At 37.7% G+C, this 16,931-nt stretch overlaps 1 protein-coding gene across 1 annotated transcript in view; it reads left to right on the top strand.

Moving 5' to 3' along the window:
- The window catches only part of MYO1B (myosin IB), a gene marked incomplete at its 3' end in the record, with an annotated part of 82,277 nt that overhangs the window by 37,771 nt on the left and 27,575 nt on the right, over positions 1-16,931 (top strand). The window contains exons 5-10 of the mRNA XM_010282333.1: positions 3,434-3,480; positions 6,079-6,142; positions 14,164-14,262; positions 14,634-14,737; positions 15,620-15,767; positions 16,398-16,516. Of these exons, the coding sequence (XP_010280635.1) occupies positions 3,434-3,480; positions 6,079-6,142; positions 14,164-14,262; positions 14,634-14,737; positions 15,620-15,767; positions 16,398-16,516 (581 nt within the window). The remainder of the gene's footprint in view (positions 1-3,433; positions 3,481-6,078; positions 6,143-14,163; positions 14,263-14,633; positions 14,738-15,619; positions 15,768-16,397; positions 16,517-16,931) is intronic.

Genomic DNA, 16,931 nt, shown 5'->3' with positions numbered 1-16,931 from the left:
GAGTGGCTAGAAAGCTGCCTGTCAGAAAAGGACCTGGGGCTGTTCGTCGACAGCAGGATAAGTATTAGCCAGCAGTGTGCCCAGGTGGCCCAGAAGACCAACAGCATCCTGACTTATATCAGAAATAGTGTGGCCAGCAGGAGTAGGGAAGTGATTGTGCCCCTGTACTCAGCACTGGTGAGGCCACACTTCAAATACTGTGTTCAGTTTTGGGCCCCTCACTGCGACAAGGACATTGAGGTGCTGGAGCGTGTCCAGAGAAGGGCAGTGAAGCTGGTGAAGTGTTTGGAGCACAAGTCTTATGAGGAGCAGCTGGCGGAATGGGGCTTGTTTCGTCTGGAGAAAAGGAGACTCAGGGGAGACCTTATCGCTCTCCACAACTACCTGAAAGGAGGTTGTAGTGAGGGGAGTGTCGATCTCTACTGCCAAGCAACAAATGATGGGACAAGAGGAAATAGCCTCAAGTTGCACCAGGAGAGGTTTAGTTTGGATATTAGGAAAAATTTCTTTACAGAAAGGGTTGTCAAGCACTGGAACAGGCTGCCCAGGGAAGTGGTTGAGTCACCATCCCTGGAGGTATTTAAAAGACATGTAGACGTGGTGCTTAGGGACATGGTTTAGTGGTGGACTTGGCAGTGCTAGGTTTATGGTTGGACTTGATGCTCTTAAAGGTCTTTTTCAACCTAAATGATTCTATGAGAAGAAAACTGTTTCCCTCATAAAGCGAGAGCTTAGGAAGTTAGGTCATATTTCCCAGATTCTTCCTGCTGCTCTCTGAGGGCATACCCTTTCTTAACCCTGCCTTGAGGATGCTTGGCTGTATCAAAAGACTTAACTTCAGTCACTCTGATTCATTTCCTTCCAAATTATATTATTATAGTCTCTAGTAAACAAACAAGCTCTGTAAAGCATTATTTTTCTTTAAAAAAAAAAAAAAGTTAATGGGATCTTAGACAAAACTAAGCCAATCCATATGCATGCCTGTTGTTCCCTGAGATTTATTGTTCCCTGGGTCTGGTGACTCTATTGGCCTGTCTTCCTGACAACTGCCTTTCCTGCTCTCTCAAGAAAGACTTTTTATTTTATAATTAGTCATTTTAACTTAAAAATGTTGTCTTTCAGAAATAGGATCTTCATTTTTCCTGGAGATAGGATATATGATCCTCAAGGCTTGCAGTTTTTTCCCATTGTCTAATAATTGCCTTTAGAAGTGCCTTGGTTAGCACCAAGGTTAGATCTGTTGTGTTGATTCCTGGCTCGGCGTTTCCCACAGTTCTCTAAGCTATTGTGATGTCGAAACAAATTCTCATGACTGCTGTATAATAATTTTGCATTGTGGCCAGATGATATGCAGTGTTTATAAGACTGTTGAGTATTAACATTTTATTTATTGCCTAGCTATCTATACATATATGCAAGAATTTGGAGTCTGTAGGGAGCAAGTACTCTATGCATTATACAAGTGAGAACGGGTGTAAAAATAAAAAAGGGAAGAGAATGCAAAAGTGGGCTGAGAGCAGTGGTGAACTGGATGGGTAAAATGTGGTCATTGACTGTACACAAACAAAAAATTGTACGCAAAGACTTGTAAAGAAAGGGTGAAAGGTTAGAATTAAAGAATAATAAAAATGCTGGATAACCTTTTCTTTGATGATTAGATATGTTCCACTTAAAGCTGAATGGGGGAATTGCAATCTTCCATTGTTTTGGATTCACAGTGAAGAGTTGTGTTGCTTTTATCGCTGTCCTGGAAGACAGATTTCAGATGTAGACAGAAATAGTATGGGAAGTATGGAGGTTTTTCTTGCCAAAGCTAGGTTTCTCTTCAGGGACTGCCAAATTTTTAGATTTCTTTTTAGTTTGTGAATCTTTGTTTTAATGCAGAAACAGTGCCTTATCAATTTAAGGTATTATTTGTTCTACTCAGTGCAGGGGTAACTGCCTATTCAGCTTTTTGGAAGGTAGGACACTGGACTATTCCACAAGGCCGCTGAGCAAGCCTGACTGCTTATATACATTTCAGACAGATATTAAGCATTTGTGGTTAGATTTGTTTTTCTTTGGTTATGTAGTTCTGTTTCAGTCGAGCTGCAGTGCAAGAAAATGACATAAATGTTACATATGCGTAATTTATCTTATGGGAATTCTGATTTTTTTTTTAAGTACAGTTGCTACTGTAAATTAACTTTTAGAAACAATGAACTTAAGGGAAAACTGAGGAATGTGTCTTGTGTTTTATAATGGGACATTTGTGCTTGATTCTGTGCAGTTATAAATGACTCTACTGTTCAGCACTGTTTAAGAAAATGGAGCTCAGAGATTTGGTTGTTGAAAAGATGATTTATTACAGGGCATAAGGATTTTAAAAACAATTCTTTCACTTATCCTCGGCCTTCAGGAGCAACAAACTTTTTCCTTTTGGCTTCAGTTCTTTGATCAAGAATAGGTCTACTCATGCAAGCTTGTTGAAGCCTAAAAGCCATGCATTTATTTCTGTCTGAAAAACATTGGCTTGACTTGATCTTTGAAAATATATATGCTATATAAATAAATACTGGGATAAATAAAGTCTCCTATTGAAGTAGGAGTGCTATACTTGACAATGCAAGGGACACTCCTGTTTGACTTGGGGTGCTTTGACATTGTGCAATGTTAAGAACTTGAATTGTCCTCCAGTCTGAGTTCTTGTCCTGCCTATGTTCTAAGCTGGTGGCTGCCCATCTGAACATGGCCCTGGGAAGTCCTTTCTTGGAGAGTTTTCATTGTCAGAAAACTTGAGCTAAAGAAATTAAAACCAAACTATTCAAAAAGCTAATTTAGGTCAAGTTGAAGAGAGTAATTTAAACTTCCTTTGTAAATCAGACATTTCATCTGATTATTACTCAGCTTAAGCTAGGATAAATTTGATGGAATAATGTAAACAAATAATTTTCAATTCCTAGATTAAACTGTCACATGCAAACCATTTTTAAGTGTCATTCTGTAACTTCTTCAGTTCTGGCCTCCATCTTTCACCATCTTCAGTTCTGGGAACTAAGATTCATTTCTTTATCTGAACTGAGGAGAAGGAAGTATTTCCTATATTTAAAGTTATTTGGGTAATAAAAATTTAAATTTGATTATTCAAACCCTGAGGATATATGCTCAGTCCAGGGGCAGTTTTGTCTTGGAACTATTTCTTCTTATATGTGTTTTTTTCACTTTTTTTAAACAAAGGAGATGTTGAGATGAAACTGCTTTGGACTTCCACAGGTGTTTTCTCATTTGTGATCTTGTCTGTCACACTGTCTATCCGCAGTGACTGATACCCACGCATTGTATTGTTTCTCAGAAGTCTATGATTCCTTTAAATATATAAACAGTCAGAGAGAATTTACTTTTTTTTTTTTAAACTGATAGATTTGGTTATCATATTTGTTTTTTTGTTCTCCAGCTTTTGGAAATGCCAAAACTGTGAGGAATGACAACTCCTCTAGATTTGTAAGTATTTTCTTCAAGGCTGAATTTGAATATCTTTTAGGGGAGCATGTTATGTTGTTGGCTGTTTATGTATTACCTTGTAGCAGCCATCAAGGCATCTGTAAGGCAGGAATGAATAATTTGGAGAAAGAACCTTCTTGTAGTTGTCTGGGGACCATGATGTTCAGGGAGGGCAAACACCTTCAGTAGCAATCAATATTTCATTTCGTACATTTGAGCATGTTTTCCTTCCCCAGTGTGTTAGTAGTGCGTTATTAACAATCACTGCTGTTTTTAAAAGATGTTTCATCTCGTCACAAATCTTGTTTTCTGACGTGGGTATAGAGTTCTATGGAGAATCAAAGTAGAGGTTAAAAAAAAAAAAAAATTAGGATGTGACAGTCTGTGACCGGATGAAAACATAATTACAGTGCAGCTGGATTCTTTAATTTTCTGGCACTGGTGGCTTTAATGTCAGTGACCATGTGCCTAGCAACTGGTCTGCTTAGCAAGTTGACCTTTCTGCATGATCTCATTTTCCATCTATATGTGTACATTTTTTTGTTAAATTTCTACTTCAGTTTCTCATGTTCTCTCTATGATGGGAGTTTCAACCTGTGTTTACTACTTTAGTTTTAATATAAGCATTTGTTACTTTTTTGCTTGTATTCTGTATAATCAACTGATTGAAATTTGGGGGATTTAGCATGAAACTGAATGTGAAATTATAGACATTGACAATTCCCTCCCTCAAAAAAAAAAAAAAAAATTGAAACTAGAGTTGGGAGATTCAGAAGTGTGACTATTTATCACTATTTATCACTATCGTGCTAAAATCAGAAGACTGAATGCAACTTTGTAATTTGCTCACTTTTGTGCAGAAGAGTAATATAAACTGAAACAGAAGACAAATTAGTAGACTGGAAAAATGGTGTGTTGCGAGTAAAAGCACATGGATAAAACCTGGGATATGGGAACACTGGAGAGCACCCTTTTTTCCATATGGGAGACTTCTCTCCCCTTCTCTTCTGATTCTCAAGGGTTGATGATACTGTTTCCACGCAGCTACGAATGCTTCATTGCCCCAGCTTGTGAACAGAGCAAAGGGTCTTCATTGCAGGCCCTGCAGGCTCCACAAATGTCCATGCAAGCAAGGTCAGGGCCAAAATGTGAGGCGCTGTAGAAATTTATTTTTTTTATAGAAAGGGTAGAAAAACTGCAGCTGTTGGAGATGACGTACTACAGAAGGGAGGAGGAGAGAGCGAAGAGGAGAAGAGGTGCCGTTTGCAAACAGAAGTCTTTCCAGGACAAAGTGCAACCAACCAGTATTTTGCCTTTCAAGTCCTTGCTTATAAACACAAAGCTAAAAATACTTTTGGAAACAGCCAGCTGGCTCAGTCCTTGGGAAATTAAAATTTAATTATCTCATTTAATTCTTTATCTCAGAAATTTGAATCAGCTCAGAATTGACTTCAAACAAGAAAGTACAAGTACTGTCCTGTCTAGCCTGTCTCAGCTGCCAACAAGGAGAAGAATAGAGTTTAAGTAGAGTCAAGCCAATCTTGACAAAATACCCAGTAAATTAGAAAATATCTTTGAGGGAGTCAATGTAAAGTGCTTGCTTTTTATGTTCTGTAATTAAAATCAAAAGAGAAAGAAAAAAAAGAAAACTCTTCCTAAATGCAGTAAATAAGGAAGTATAAACACCAGATTTCTCTTTTCAGTAGGTTGGTTTTGTCGTCTGTTAAGTAAGCACCAGAGGGTGGTGAGATCATTTCTGTGCATGGCTTGTTTTTATCTTTCTAAACTTCCTTGCCAATGTGAGCTGCACTGCTTTTGCCTTTTCCACACAGTATGTGTCTGTCCATTTTGATGTAGCTGTTACTACATTAAATACGTGTCATATAAATTAAAATGATGCAAGGACTGGAGCGATCTTCTGCGATGTGGAAAAGTCAAATAGAAGTCAAGGAAACACACTGTGCCAGTACAGCTAAAAATGAAATTGCTTTTGTGGTGACAGTCTGTTAATTGTTGCCTCTGGCCTCCTGAGTTATGAGGCAAAGAGTTCAGTGGGAAAAATCCATCACTTTTACAAGGCCGGCACACACTTAGGGACAGACACCCCACAATTACTAACAGTAACTGTTGCCAGCCAGTACTTCAAGCCAAACCGAGCAGCCATCCTTCAACTGCCTTGATTCACGCGCCGAGAAGATTTTACACTGAGAAGATAAGTCTGTGTGGAAAATAATTACTTCCTGCGTTCTTCCATTAATAAGCATGGTAATACCTACATGGCCACAAGTATTATTTGATGTTCTTGGTGTTCTGGTGAAAGTTTGTATAATGTACTTTTTCTTCATATAACCTTAGAAATTGAGCAAATTACTGAGTTATGTTACAAACCTTATTAAAGTTATTCTCATGAAAATATCTAGCTGTGATAATGCAATTATTTTAGAAGCTTTGAATTGTTTTCTGATATTCAGAATTTGACAGAATGTACAGGAGGTTGCCAGATTGCCTGTAAAAATTAATAATTAACTTCTTAAAAAAATGTCTTGAGCATTTTCTCTTAAACAGAACTTACAGTCTTAAAATACATTGCTTTCTCAGGGAAAATACATGGATATTGAGTTTGATTTCAAGGGTGACCCACTTGGAGGAGTTATAAGCAACTGTGAGTATTACTCTTGGTATCAGCATATTAACAGCCTAAAATGTTATTTAGCTGTTATTAACAGCTAAAAAGGAAGATGGCTGAATTATTGAAAAGATCAGATGCGTTTGTCTAATTTAATCTGTCTCCATTATGTGATAAATTCTGCTTTTTAATTTTATTGTTGTTCTGGTGCTGAATAGTGTACCTTAGAGTAAGTGAAAACAGACTTGAAGTAAGCATGAATAATGAATGTACTATATTGTCTAAAAGGTACTGAGTCTGAGTAACATGCGTGGGTTCATATATTGTCTCTGAAGCTGGTAGCAGATGGATAAGGGTATCTGAGGCTCTTTTTATACTTGAATCCCCAGGATCAGTTGTGTTACTTGATTTGATGCGTCATGTATTTATGGTAGATGATGCCTGAGATACGCTGTTTTGTAATTCATAAGAGTGGTTCAAAGTATGCTGGAGAACACCACGAGGTGGGTATGTTTATTTGGAATCAAATCAGCAATTCAGAAATTTTAACCAGCTCTCTGTTGGGAAGAAAGAGGCTGGGAACTGAATGCCAGCCCAGGATGCTTTGACTTGCTTTCCTTTCGAGAGTTTAAATGCAGCTTTTAAAAGAAATTGCTCTTCTGTGCTATATAAAGCTATGTTTGTTTGGGTTTTTTCCTTATTTTTGAAAAGAGATGGAGGAGGGCAGTGAGTGACTATAGTAGGTGTCACTGACCTAGCCTTGACCTCTCTTCCCGCTCAACCAAATTCATTGCTGTTTCTAAAGACCGGCTTTTGACTCCATTGGCATTTTACTGGTTGTGAAATAATGAGTATCGTCCAAGGTGAACTGAACTCCCCATATACAATATAAACATTTTACAACATTGTGAAGAATTTTACACATAAATGTAGGTTTTGGTTTTTTCATAGGGCAAACATTTTTTCTGGACCAGGTCACCTTTTGGAACTGTGCTTGAAAGAGCATGATTTTTGTGACGAGTACATCTTGAAACTCAAAGCAGTCACTGTTTAAGTGTTTATGGCTATCTATTAATTTTGACATTTGGCAGTCCACAAAATTAGAGGCCAAACATACTCGGTGTATTCATAAATAATTAAATGTGAACGAAAAGGTACTAGCAGGCTAGCTGTGTTGTTTGTTCCCTTTTCTTTCACATTCAAAATAGATACACAAAATGAACCCTCCTTTGTAGAGTGGACATTGAACAGTTTGTCTTTGAAAGTACTGTGCTGAGTCATCTAGTTAAAATATTGTGTCACATCAAAAGGTGATCCAAATAGTTACTCTATAGGTTATCTGCCTTATAAATCTTTGCATGTTGTAATTATAACATTACATGTAATTATAATGATGTAATGACATATGTAATGAAGGGTAAACATATTTTTATATCTTCCTAAAAGTTGCCTATTGTAGACATTCTCTCTGTCTTCTCACATTTAATACATATCTAATAACAAGAAGGTGAATTTAAATTTAAAAATGAAGACCTTATGTGTAAATCCTGTTGTGGAAAAGATGTTACTTTTTGAACTATGAAACACCCCATACTTGACAGGGTATGTCACAGGTAAATACTGAGTTCCTGTAGCTTCATGTTAATATATCTCATCTTTGATCTAATATTTGCAAAATTTGATAGCCCTTACATCTCTCTTTGAAAGAAAGTTTGAATTCTGTACAGTTTTAAAGGAAGTTTGTTGTCCTGCCTTAGATGTTTTCCACACATCTGCAGCATTGCATTGCGACAGGAAAGTTTCTGTTGTGTGGTGTCGCCATTCTGGAGGTATCAGGGGCTTAAATTCTTTTACAAGTAAACTTGCAATTTACTCTGGCTTTAGTCAAATTTAGGATTTGCCATATTAATTCATCAAGTAGCAAGTCAAATAGTGCTGAAGTTTCCTATCCTTAAAAGGAAAGCATGATTGGTTTGTTCATAAATATTCTTTGCTTTCTGACCATCTGTTTGTTCAGTGTTAACATGATGTGAAGATGATATCATAATATTTTGATTAAACTTTAATAGTCATATCTGAGCTTTATTTCCAAACATCAACGAAGTTAGTGGGGTTTTTGGATAGCAGCATATGTTACCAGGCTGTATTTCACACTGTGAGTGGCTAGAAGCTGACACGGTCAACATCTAGTTTATTTTGGTGGCAAGAAAGGTAATGAAGGTAAGCTACTAATTTTACCAGACTGGTAAAGATAAGCAGAGATCCATTAGGCTGAAAGGTCTTGTTTGAAATGGTTTGGTCTGTCCTACTCTGAAAAGCTGTGAAGCTCCGTGAAAGCCTTCTCAATCTACCCACAACCCTTCAGGTAGCGGCTGATGCTGTTGTGACCTTTCCTTGGGCCATTATCCTGGTGCCCTTCAATGAGCTCTTACTTCTTAATAACAGGTACTCACCTACAAGTGAACCTTTCACAGGATGGAGCTAGAGGGTAAAATTATCATGACAATACATACTGCATGTCTGTCCTGTTCAGTTTGCAGTGAATGCAAATGTCATTTGGCTTTAGCGGGAGCCGATAGATCTGAAATGTTTATGTGCTGTAAATAGAAGGGTAAATCTTTTGAGTAAAATTAGAATGGTAATAATAAAATGGAAGGGATTGTAATGGAATGGGTTTTGTAACATCTATTAAGTCAGAACTGGTATGTTCCCAATCTGAAGGTAATTTTATGTTTGAACAGCATAAAATACATGTAGATCATTACGTCTACATTACACGTCTGTTCAGAGCTTCTGAGTGCATTGATTTGTAAGGCACTTGACATATTGCTATATCACGGTGTACAGTCCTAAAGGAAAACTGAGAGTGGAAAATTTGAGATTAGTGTGATTTATGCAATCTTTAAGTATATTACTCAGGCAGGAATTTTTTTTCCCTTAGACTACAAAAGAAAAATGATTTCAGGTAGCGTGTGTTGTACTTGTTTGATCCTATGTCAGCATCAATTGAGGCATGGGGGTGAGCAGGAGAGTGAAGAAGGCTGAGTAAGCTGAGGCACGTGGTAAGCCTGAGTCGTTTGAATCCTCCCTTTTTGTCACTTTTCTGTGAAGGTCCTGGCTTGTCCTGAGGGGTGGGAGAATCTGTGTAAGGTGAGGTGCACAGCCCTAGTGCTAGCTAACAGGCAGCCCATCCCTTTGCAAGCTGACTTATTTCACGTGCGTGGAGTTAGGAAGCCTGAATTACTCTTGTGAGCTCTCCTGAACACTAAACCCTTGCTGTATTGTCATCTGTGACTGTAGATATCCCATCACTGTTTTGTAACAAACACCAGTCCCTGCTTAAAAGTATGCTCCTGCTCTAAAATGCATTTACAAACAGGTAAATTACATTTACGTTTTCTCTCACCAAATTGCATATGAGGTGTATCTGCTCTTTCTGCCTTTCTGTCCTCCTGTGGGATGTTAGTGAACTCTCTTGTCTTATGTGCTTAGTAAGGAAGGGCAGTTGAAGTGTTGGGTAATCAGCTTGCTTTCACCTGAGTGTAGTACTGTTGAAATAAAGCGCAGAAACCATCAATACTATTCTTAGTTTTCCATTTATTATAACTACCATGTTAGCAGGGATAGGAGCAGGGGAAAGGATCATAGTAGTTTCTTTTCCACCTGTAATTACAGAATAAAATATATTTTATGTAAAAATGAGTATGTTTGTTTTCAAAGTAATAGGTGCTAATTGCAGTAGCTTGTACAGCTCTAAAATATGACTATCCGCAGATGCTGCCTCTGTTTTGTACTCAAGGCGATATTTGTGTGCATGCTTGATGTGTTAGTTTTGTGACTGGTTTTGTGTACGCTTAATTTTATGGTTGAAATATTTTTGCATGGTGCAGTCCAAAATGTTTCACACTTGCAGTTGTTCAGACCTTTTGAAAAGTAGGGATCTTGTGATACCTTTCCCAGAATATTTGTCAGTCTTAAATTTTCACATTTCATCTGGGATTTCCTGCTGGAAGATACCTAGCTTTTTAGCTTTAGGTGATATTTCCTAATCTGCCTAAGCCCTTCAGTGATTTAATGATTAACTAGAAGATAACAGTGGTGCAGGTGAGATACAGTATATGTAAAGCTTGCTTTTGAAAAGCCACTTTCAATGAGCACAGTTGGTTCAAATAACAAATGATTAAGAAAGTGCCCTATTTTACCATTTTTTCCAACAACGATGTGAGAGAAACCCATGATGTTTATTTAAAGCAACAAATTTTTTAAGTTAGCAAAGTGATGATGATAACTTTACAACTTATTCTTTACAGCTTGTCATTTTAAAAGACAAAAGTAATTACCCACTTACTGAGAAACCAACAAGAAAGGCTGTTGATTTTAGTTAAGTGACTGCTGTTAGTAATCTCCTTTGCTCAGGGAAATATGACACAAATTTTACAACTAGACGTTTTGGAAGGACATATTCATTCTTGTTAATTTTTTTTAATCTTAACTTGTTCCAACATCTCCCTTGGCATTTCGGTTAGCACAGTTGTCATCTTTTAGGCAATTGTCTTGCCTAAATTAGGAAGTGTTTAAAAAAGCCCAACCAACTAACCAACAACAAAAAACACTAAACATTTTGATTAGCTCATTTTTAAACATCACTTATCACTTGAGTAATTGGGATTTAAGACTCCTGAAATTGTGCAATCGTTTTTTTCACTGCACATACTGCCCAGATAGTAGGTTTTGTTTAATACGATTACGCACCATTTAATTCAAGAGACCATTATTATAAACTTGGTGGGAATAACATGAAAAAGTTCCCGAGAAACTACTACTGTATTTTCTTTTTAATCAGTGACTTTTTTTGATGACAGCTGAAGAATCAAGGTAGGAAAAACATAATTTAACGTAATGTGGGTGTAGAGATAAGAATCCATGATTAGAAAATGTTCTGTAACTTCGGCTGAATAGCTAAAAAAGTCCCTGGTCATGGCTGGCTGAAGAGAGTATGGCTAAAACAACCTTTTTCTGGATTATTCAGAATGTGCCAAGGTCATGTTGTTTTTTGTTTGTAGTGTGTACTTACTCCTTTCTTGAATGTTGATTCAATTTCTAGTATATTTAGAGAAATACAAATATCCTAAATTTTTCTGTATCTGTCAAGTTCATGGATCAAGTAACCGAAAAGAAATCATGTAAATTTGTACGTTAGAGTTTCTAGAGGTATTCGGCATCGATTTCTCTTTTCCTTTCATGTTGAGCTCAGTCAAATGGTTTAGCAGGATGCTTACACAGATCTCTTGCATTTAAACCAGTGTTATCTAGGAATAACAAGTAATCTTCAGTACCTGAGGGATGTAGTTGGATTGAGTCATCTGAATTGATGAATATTCAAACAATATGATTTAAGAAGTGCTTCCAGGTGGGACCTTTCCAAAGCAATTTAATTTTTACAGTTGCTTTGATACACACAACATGTTAAATGCTTCAGTTCAAGCAGAAGCATTGTTAGATAATGCAGGAAGGATACCTAATCCATAAATACACCGTATGTAGTTCTGTATGTTCTCTTTAGATAATTCTGTATAGTCCCTATGCATAATTTATATAGAATATACAACAAAATGTAATATGTAGAGGGTTTTAGGGGGTTTTGCTTGTGTGTGTTTTTATATAGATAAGCACCATCTGTCCACACATGCCACTGTAAACAGAATTACAAAGTGGATGCATGCAGAAATCTGATGTGCATCTTTGTGTCTTCTCTTTTCACTGTTCAATCCACAAAATTTGTGAGAGTTAACACAAGTTACTTGTGCAGCAGTTGCTGTAAGGAAAATATATTTGGTTGATTTATTAAAATGCTAATCGGGGCAAACAAAGCGAAGAAGTTTTCTTAAGGGTAGGGCAGATGGTCTGGATCTTTTCTGCCAGTCTGATTTCAGTCTGCACGTGGGCATAAAAGAAAAAAAGCAGAGAATGAATACAGCTTTAAAAAGAATTCGTAACAGCTGCTTTATTAAGGTAAATACCTGATTTTCTGTCAGTAACTGCTTTCTGTAGCTTGTTTCCTCAGTTACTAAGACTGACAGAATATGGAATATTGGGACTTTGGAAAGCTGACAGTTAATTAGTTAACCTCCTTGCTTCTAAAAACATATACATAAGATAAACTGTGGTGAAAAATCCAAGACAGTTATTCTTCTAACATAACTAATTTGACATATTCTCAAGAAACTGTTTGTTAAATCTGCTGAAGGCATGCATGTAATTAGAAGGCGGCTTACATTTAAAATTTTGCCAGTACATGTAGCTGAGCTTTTATGAGAGCATTTGAGTAAATTTATATATAGAATATTTTTAAACCCAAATAAGCCAAACCGCTTCACAAACTGCATTGCTTCAACATCCTTTGAAAATACAGCCATTTCCTGAAATGCGTGTAGCCACTGCGGGAGCTGAAGTTGTTTATTTCTTTGAGATTAAATTTGGCTGCAATCTGTTCCAACACTTCACTGGAGAACCTTCACAGCCAGCAGGACTCTGAACTGCCTGGCGCTCACCTTGCCTTTCTCAGTCCAAGTATTAACATTTGGATGATGGACCAGCCTCTCCCTTTCAGTTATGAATTAAAAACTAGAGAGGATCAGGTGCCCGGTAGTCGGGCTGACTCACTAGGTAGTCAGGATGAACCACCCGCTCCCCAGCTGCTCCTTTGTGGCGGGGCTGGAGCCGGGTTTGCAACACAAAGGTGGCTGCGCTGAGCACCACCCCCAACTTCCTGCGTTGCTAAGAGTAAACAGGCTCAGTTTCAGCAGAAACAGAAATCTGAGGAAAGGTATAGTAGAATACACATCGGGTCTTATAGTAGCCAGGCAGGGGAAGCGTTTAGCAACCACATGTGTCCCTAAATGAATTGGTGTTCCCTGTGTTTTACGTTTGTGAAACCTCATCTCAACTTTGTGGCAGCACTTCTGAAGAGTGACTTCCAAACTGTGGTAATTCTCCTTTTGGGGCTTTCTTCTTGCATGGGCACAGCCTAGAGAGAACTTAACCCCAGTCAGAGAGCGCCAAAGTGGGTACGTAGTGGTAGGTGCATGGGGGAACTCCCTTCCTGTGCCCTTGGAATGAGGCACTGAATGTCTCTATCTTCATGTCACTGAATATATGTAGCTTAAGAGAAACTGTACATTGGGAACTGTGGGTTTGCTATCTGGAGAAATGGTGTGGAGCCCTCATGTGCCAGTGAGAAAAGAAGGAAAAACATTTTTATTTTGGTACAAAATCAGCAAGCGACACCAATACCTGTCCAGAGGTTGTCTTATCGCATCCCTTTCCCGGTACGCAGGGGACCACAGCCTTTCAGTGCAGTACGGGCTGAACAACCTTTGTGTTGTCACCTCCATGGCAAATATGATGTAGAGTGTGAAGTGTTTGCAGTGTGTTACAAGTCACTCTTCTGCTGTCTGCCTGGATTCCTACCCTTATTGGTAAGGCTTAGAAGTGTGCCCGTCACTAACAGCAGTGGACGAAGCAGTCTTCTTGTCAAACTATTCAATCAGTGCAGCGATGCTTTTCCATTTCACTTTAAATGTCTTATGATGGAGCTCCTGGGAATTATTTCAGAGCCTGATGCACCTGAGGATCACAAAGTGCTACATGATTATTCAGTTTAAATTCTTATTTGGCTTTCCCCTTTCATTTACCCGTCTTTCATGTGCCTAGCATTTCAGTTATTGTCAAACCTTTACCTATACAATCATTCTTCACAAATCTTAATTTTGTGGTTGTACTGTATATTGGTCTTTTGAGCACATGGCCTCCCTCACCTGCTCATAGACTGCAGCATTTAGAAGTGCACTGGGCTTACAGCTTGCTCAAGTTATTTGAGAAATACGTACTAATTTGATACACTGAGATAAGGTTTGTGCCTACCGTTTATCATCATCTAATTTGATTATGATGATATAAAGCAATGAAATAGAAAATGAGGGGGGATTATATTCATATTAATGTGTTCTGCTCCAATGGTCTTTCCCTGACCTGCGAGATTTTGTTTGTTTGTTTAGATCTGCTAGAGAAGTCTCGCGTTGTTAAGCAACCAAGAGGTGAAAGGAACTTTCACATTTTCTATCAGATACTGTCTGGTGCCTCGGAAGACTTCCTCTGTAAGTACCACCTTGTGCCATTTTCAGATATGAATCATCTTTATATTTAATGTGCTGTTCCGTGTACGTTGTCTTTTGTGGGAAATGTGATATTGATTCATTTTTCAAATTATCTGTGGTAGTGGCAATAATAATAATACTTGAAGTAAATACATGGTTTGGTATTACCCAGGTATCTGAGTCAGAATTGGCTTTGCCATGTATTATAAACAAAGAAGAAAGCCTATTCTTATTCAGAAGGCTTGTAATTAAGAGATCCTTAAAGAAAACTTAATCCTACTAATAATAACAGTTCTTGACAATACTGGTTCCTGGGATAAAAGAGCTGTTAACAAGAATGCTGTTACTGATGATATTTTTTGATTTATTAGGCAAACTGAAACTGGAGCGGGACTTCAGCAGGTACAACTACCTGGGCCTTGATTCTGCCAAAGTGAATGGAGTGGATGATGCTGCAAACTTCAGAACAGTTAGGGTAAGAAGTAACAGGGGTTGGGTGTAAACCGCAAAAGGGCTCAACAGTGATGCAGAGTTCTTACGCCCTCAATCTGGCCGTTCGCGCTGGGCTGGGAGGGCATCTTTTCTGAGTCATTTTCAGAGTGCTGCACACTTTTTGTGCAAGGGTATAGCGTGTTTGCACAGGGAAGCTTAACTACAACTAGAAAATACAAATAAACAAGTTTCTGGAGTATTCTAGTGGGAATACAAGAGACACACACAAAAAAAAAGCGGGGGGTGTGGGGGTGTGACAGGAAAACCCAGACCCCCTGACCAGATCATGGAAAAGGTTATATTGTGTAGTTGCTTATTGTGGCAGTGACTGAGCTTTGTGAATCAGGTAATGCTGACCAGGTCAAAAGAAAAACAGGGCTGGGATAGTTCTGAAGATGACTTACCATGATGGTTTTTGCTTGATTGTATGCAGGGAAAAGAAGAATACAGGACCTTGTTACCCAGTGTATGCAAATTTAGATTCTAAAAGTTCTTTGCTTTTAGAGCAACAGAATAGAATGAGAAGACAGCAGTACCTGTTCACTTCACTGTGAGAAACTGGGCTCAGTTATAAACTCAATTAAGTGGCTAAAAAAAAAAAAAAGTATTGCATTTTAGAAACCCATAAACTGAATGAATCCTAGAAGTGGACTGGGCTGACATGCCAGCTCGATTACCAGATCTCCTTTAACCTTTTTTTATTAAAAAATTTACTTACCTAAGCGTAGTAGTTACTTTTTTTTTTTGGTAGCAAAAGTGTTCGTAAAATGTTTCTAACATGCTAATACAGATAAATTGTGAGTTTTGTATAATCTGTTTAAATGTAGATTCTTTTATCTCATAATTTTATCTGTCCCTTTTACAGAATGCAATGCAGATTGTTGGTTTTATGGATCATGAAACACAGTCTGTTTTTGAAGTGGTGGCAGCTGTTCTGAAATTGGGAAATATTGAATTTAAGCCTGAATCTCGTGTGAATGGCTTAGATGAAAGTAAAATCAAAGATAAAAATGGTAAGATGAGATCAGTTATGGGAGGAAAAACACCAATTTGTCTGAAGTCATTATTAATTTTGTAGTTTTTGTAGACATACAATATCCTTACAGATTAATTAAACTAGATTGTTTCCAGAATACACGTGCAGGCAAATATGGGTTGAATTCTGTGCCATTTCAGTCACTCTGTTTGAAATTCCAAAAATGATTATTTTCTTTTTTCCCCACTTCATTAACACTTTCTTCTGAAATGTTAAATGGTGTGATGCATTTCTGTAACTGCTTGGTTATTCTGCAGTGCAGGCTTTTAGTTCTTTTGTAGCAAGGTATTTCAGTCTGTAATATCAGATTCATTTGGTCATGTTTTTGCAGTTGATATATTTTGAAAGTTAATTTATTTTCATTTGAAAGTTCTTCATCATGAAAAGCAGTCTGTGATAAATGGGAGAAAAGTTTCTTCACAAAAATAATTAAAGTGCTTTCAGAACTGTTAATTCTGTTTCCTCATGCTGGAGGAAACTTTGCTTGTGAGTTGAAGGAAACCTGTTGGGGAAAATACTGAACTACTTAAAAGCTAATAGTTTCGGGGAAGAAAAAGCAAACATATGAAAGGTTTCATTACACTTACACTGTCCTTTTTCATGCTAGAACTCAAGGAAATCTGCGAGTTGACGGGTATAGACCAGTCTGTATTGGAAAGAGCTTTCAGCTTCCGGACGGTTGAAGCCAAGCAAGAGAAAGTTTCAACAACACTAAATGTGGCTCAGGTAAAAGGAGGTCCTGATTTTAAATGAAGGAATTGTTTTAAATGGCGATTTATTCTACATGACTAAACCATAACTGCCCAAATAAAAACTACAGTAGCCTGTACTGAATAAAACCTCTGACTAGCATAAGTGTGTTTTTATTTCAGCAGTTTCTAAGTGTTCAAATATACTGGATGTTTTGTTTTTATGTGTGAATTACCTCAAAAAGATGAGGGATAGGAAAATGTTGCAGAGAATGAAAGAATGAAACTGTTCTGCACAAAATGCATGTTGAAAGTATTGTGGCAGACTGTTTTCATTTAGAGCAACTGGTGTAATTTCATGGGAGTTGTACGCCCCAGGCTGCTGAAAAACTTTTGCTGCCAGTTTATTTTTCTGTAATGCTGCAGAGCCAGTGTGATTGCCACCTGTGTCT

This window comes from Phaethon lepturus, unplaced genomic scaffold (genome assembly GCF_000687285.1).
Source record: "Phaethon lepturus isolate BGI_N335 unplaced genomic scaffold, ASM68728v1 scaffold11802, whole genome shotgun sequence".
In the NCBI taxonomy this organism is placed as follows: Eukaryota; Metazoa; Chordata; class Aves; order Phaethontiformes; family Phaethontidae; genus Phaethon; species Phaethon lepturus.
The sequence above is the reverse complement of the archived record's forward strand: the minus strand, read 5'-3'. Positions and strand labels throughout refer to the sequence as shown.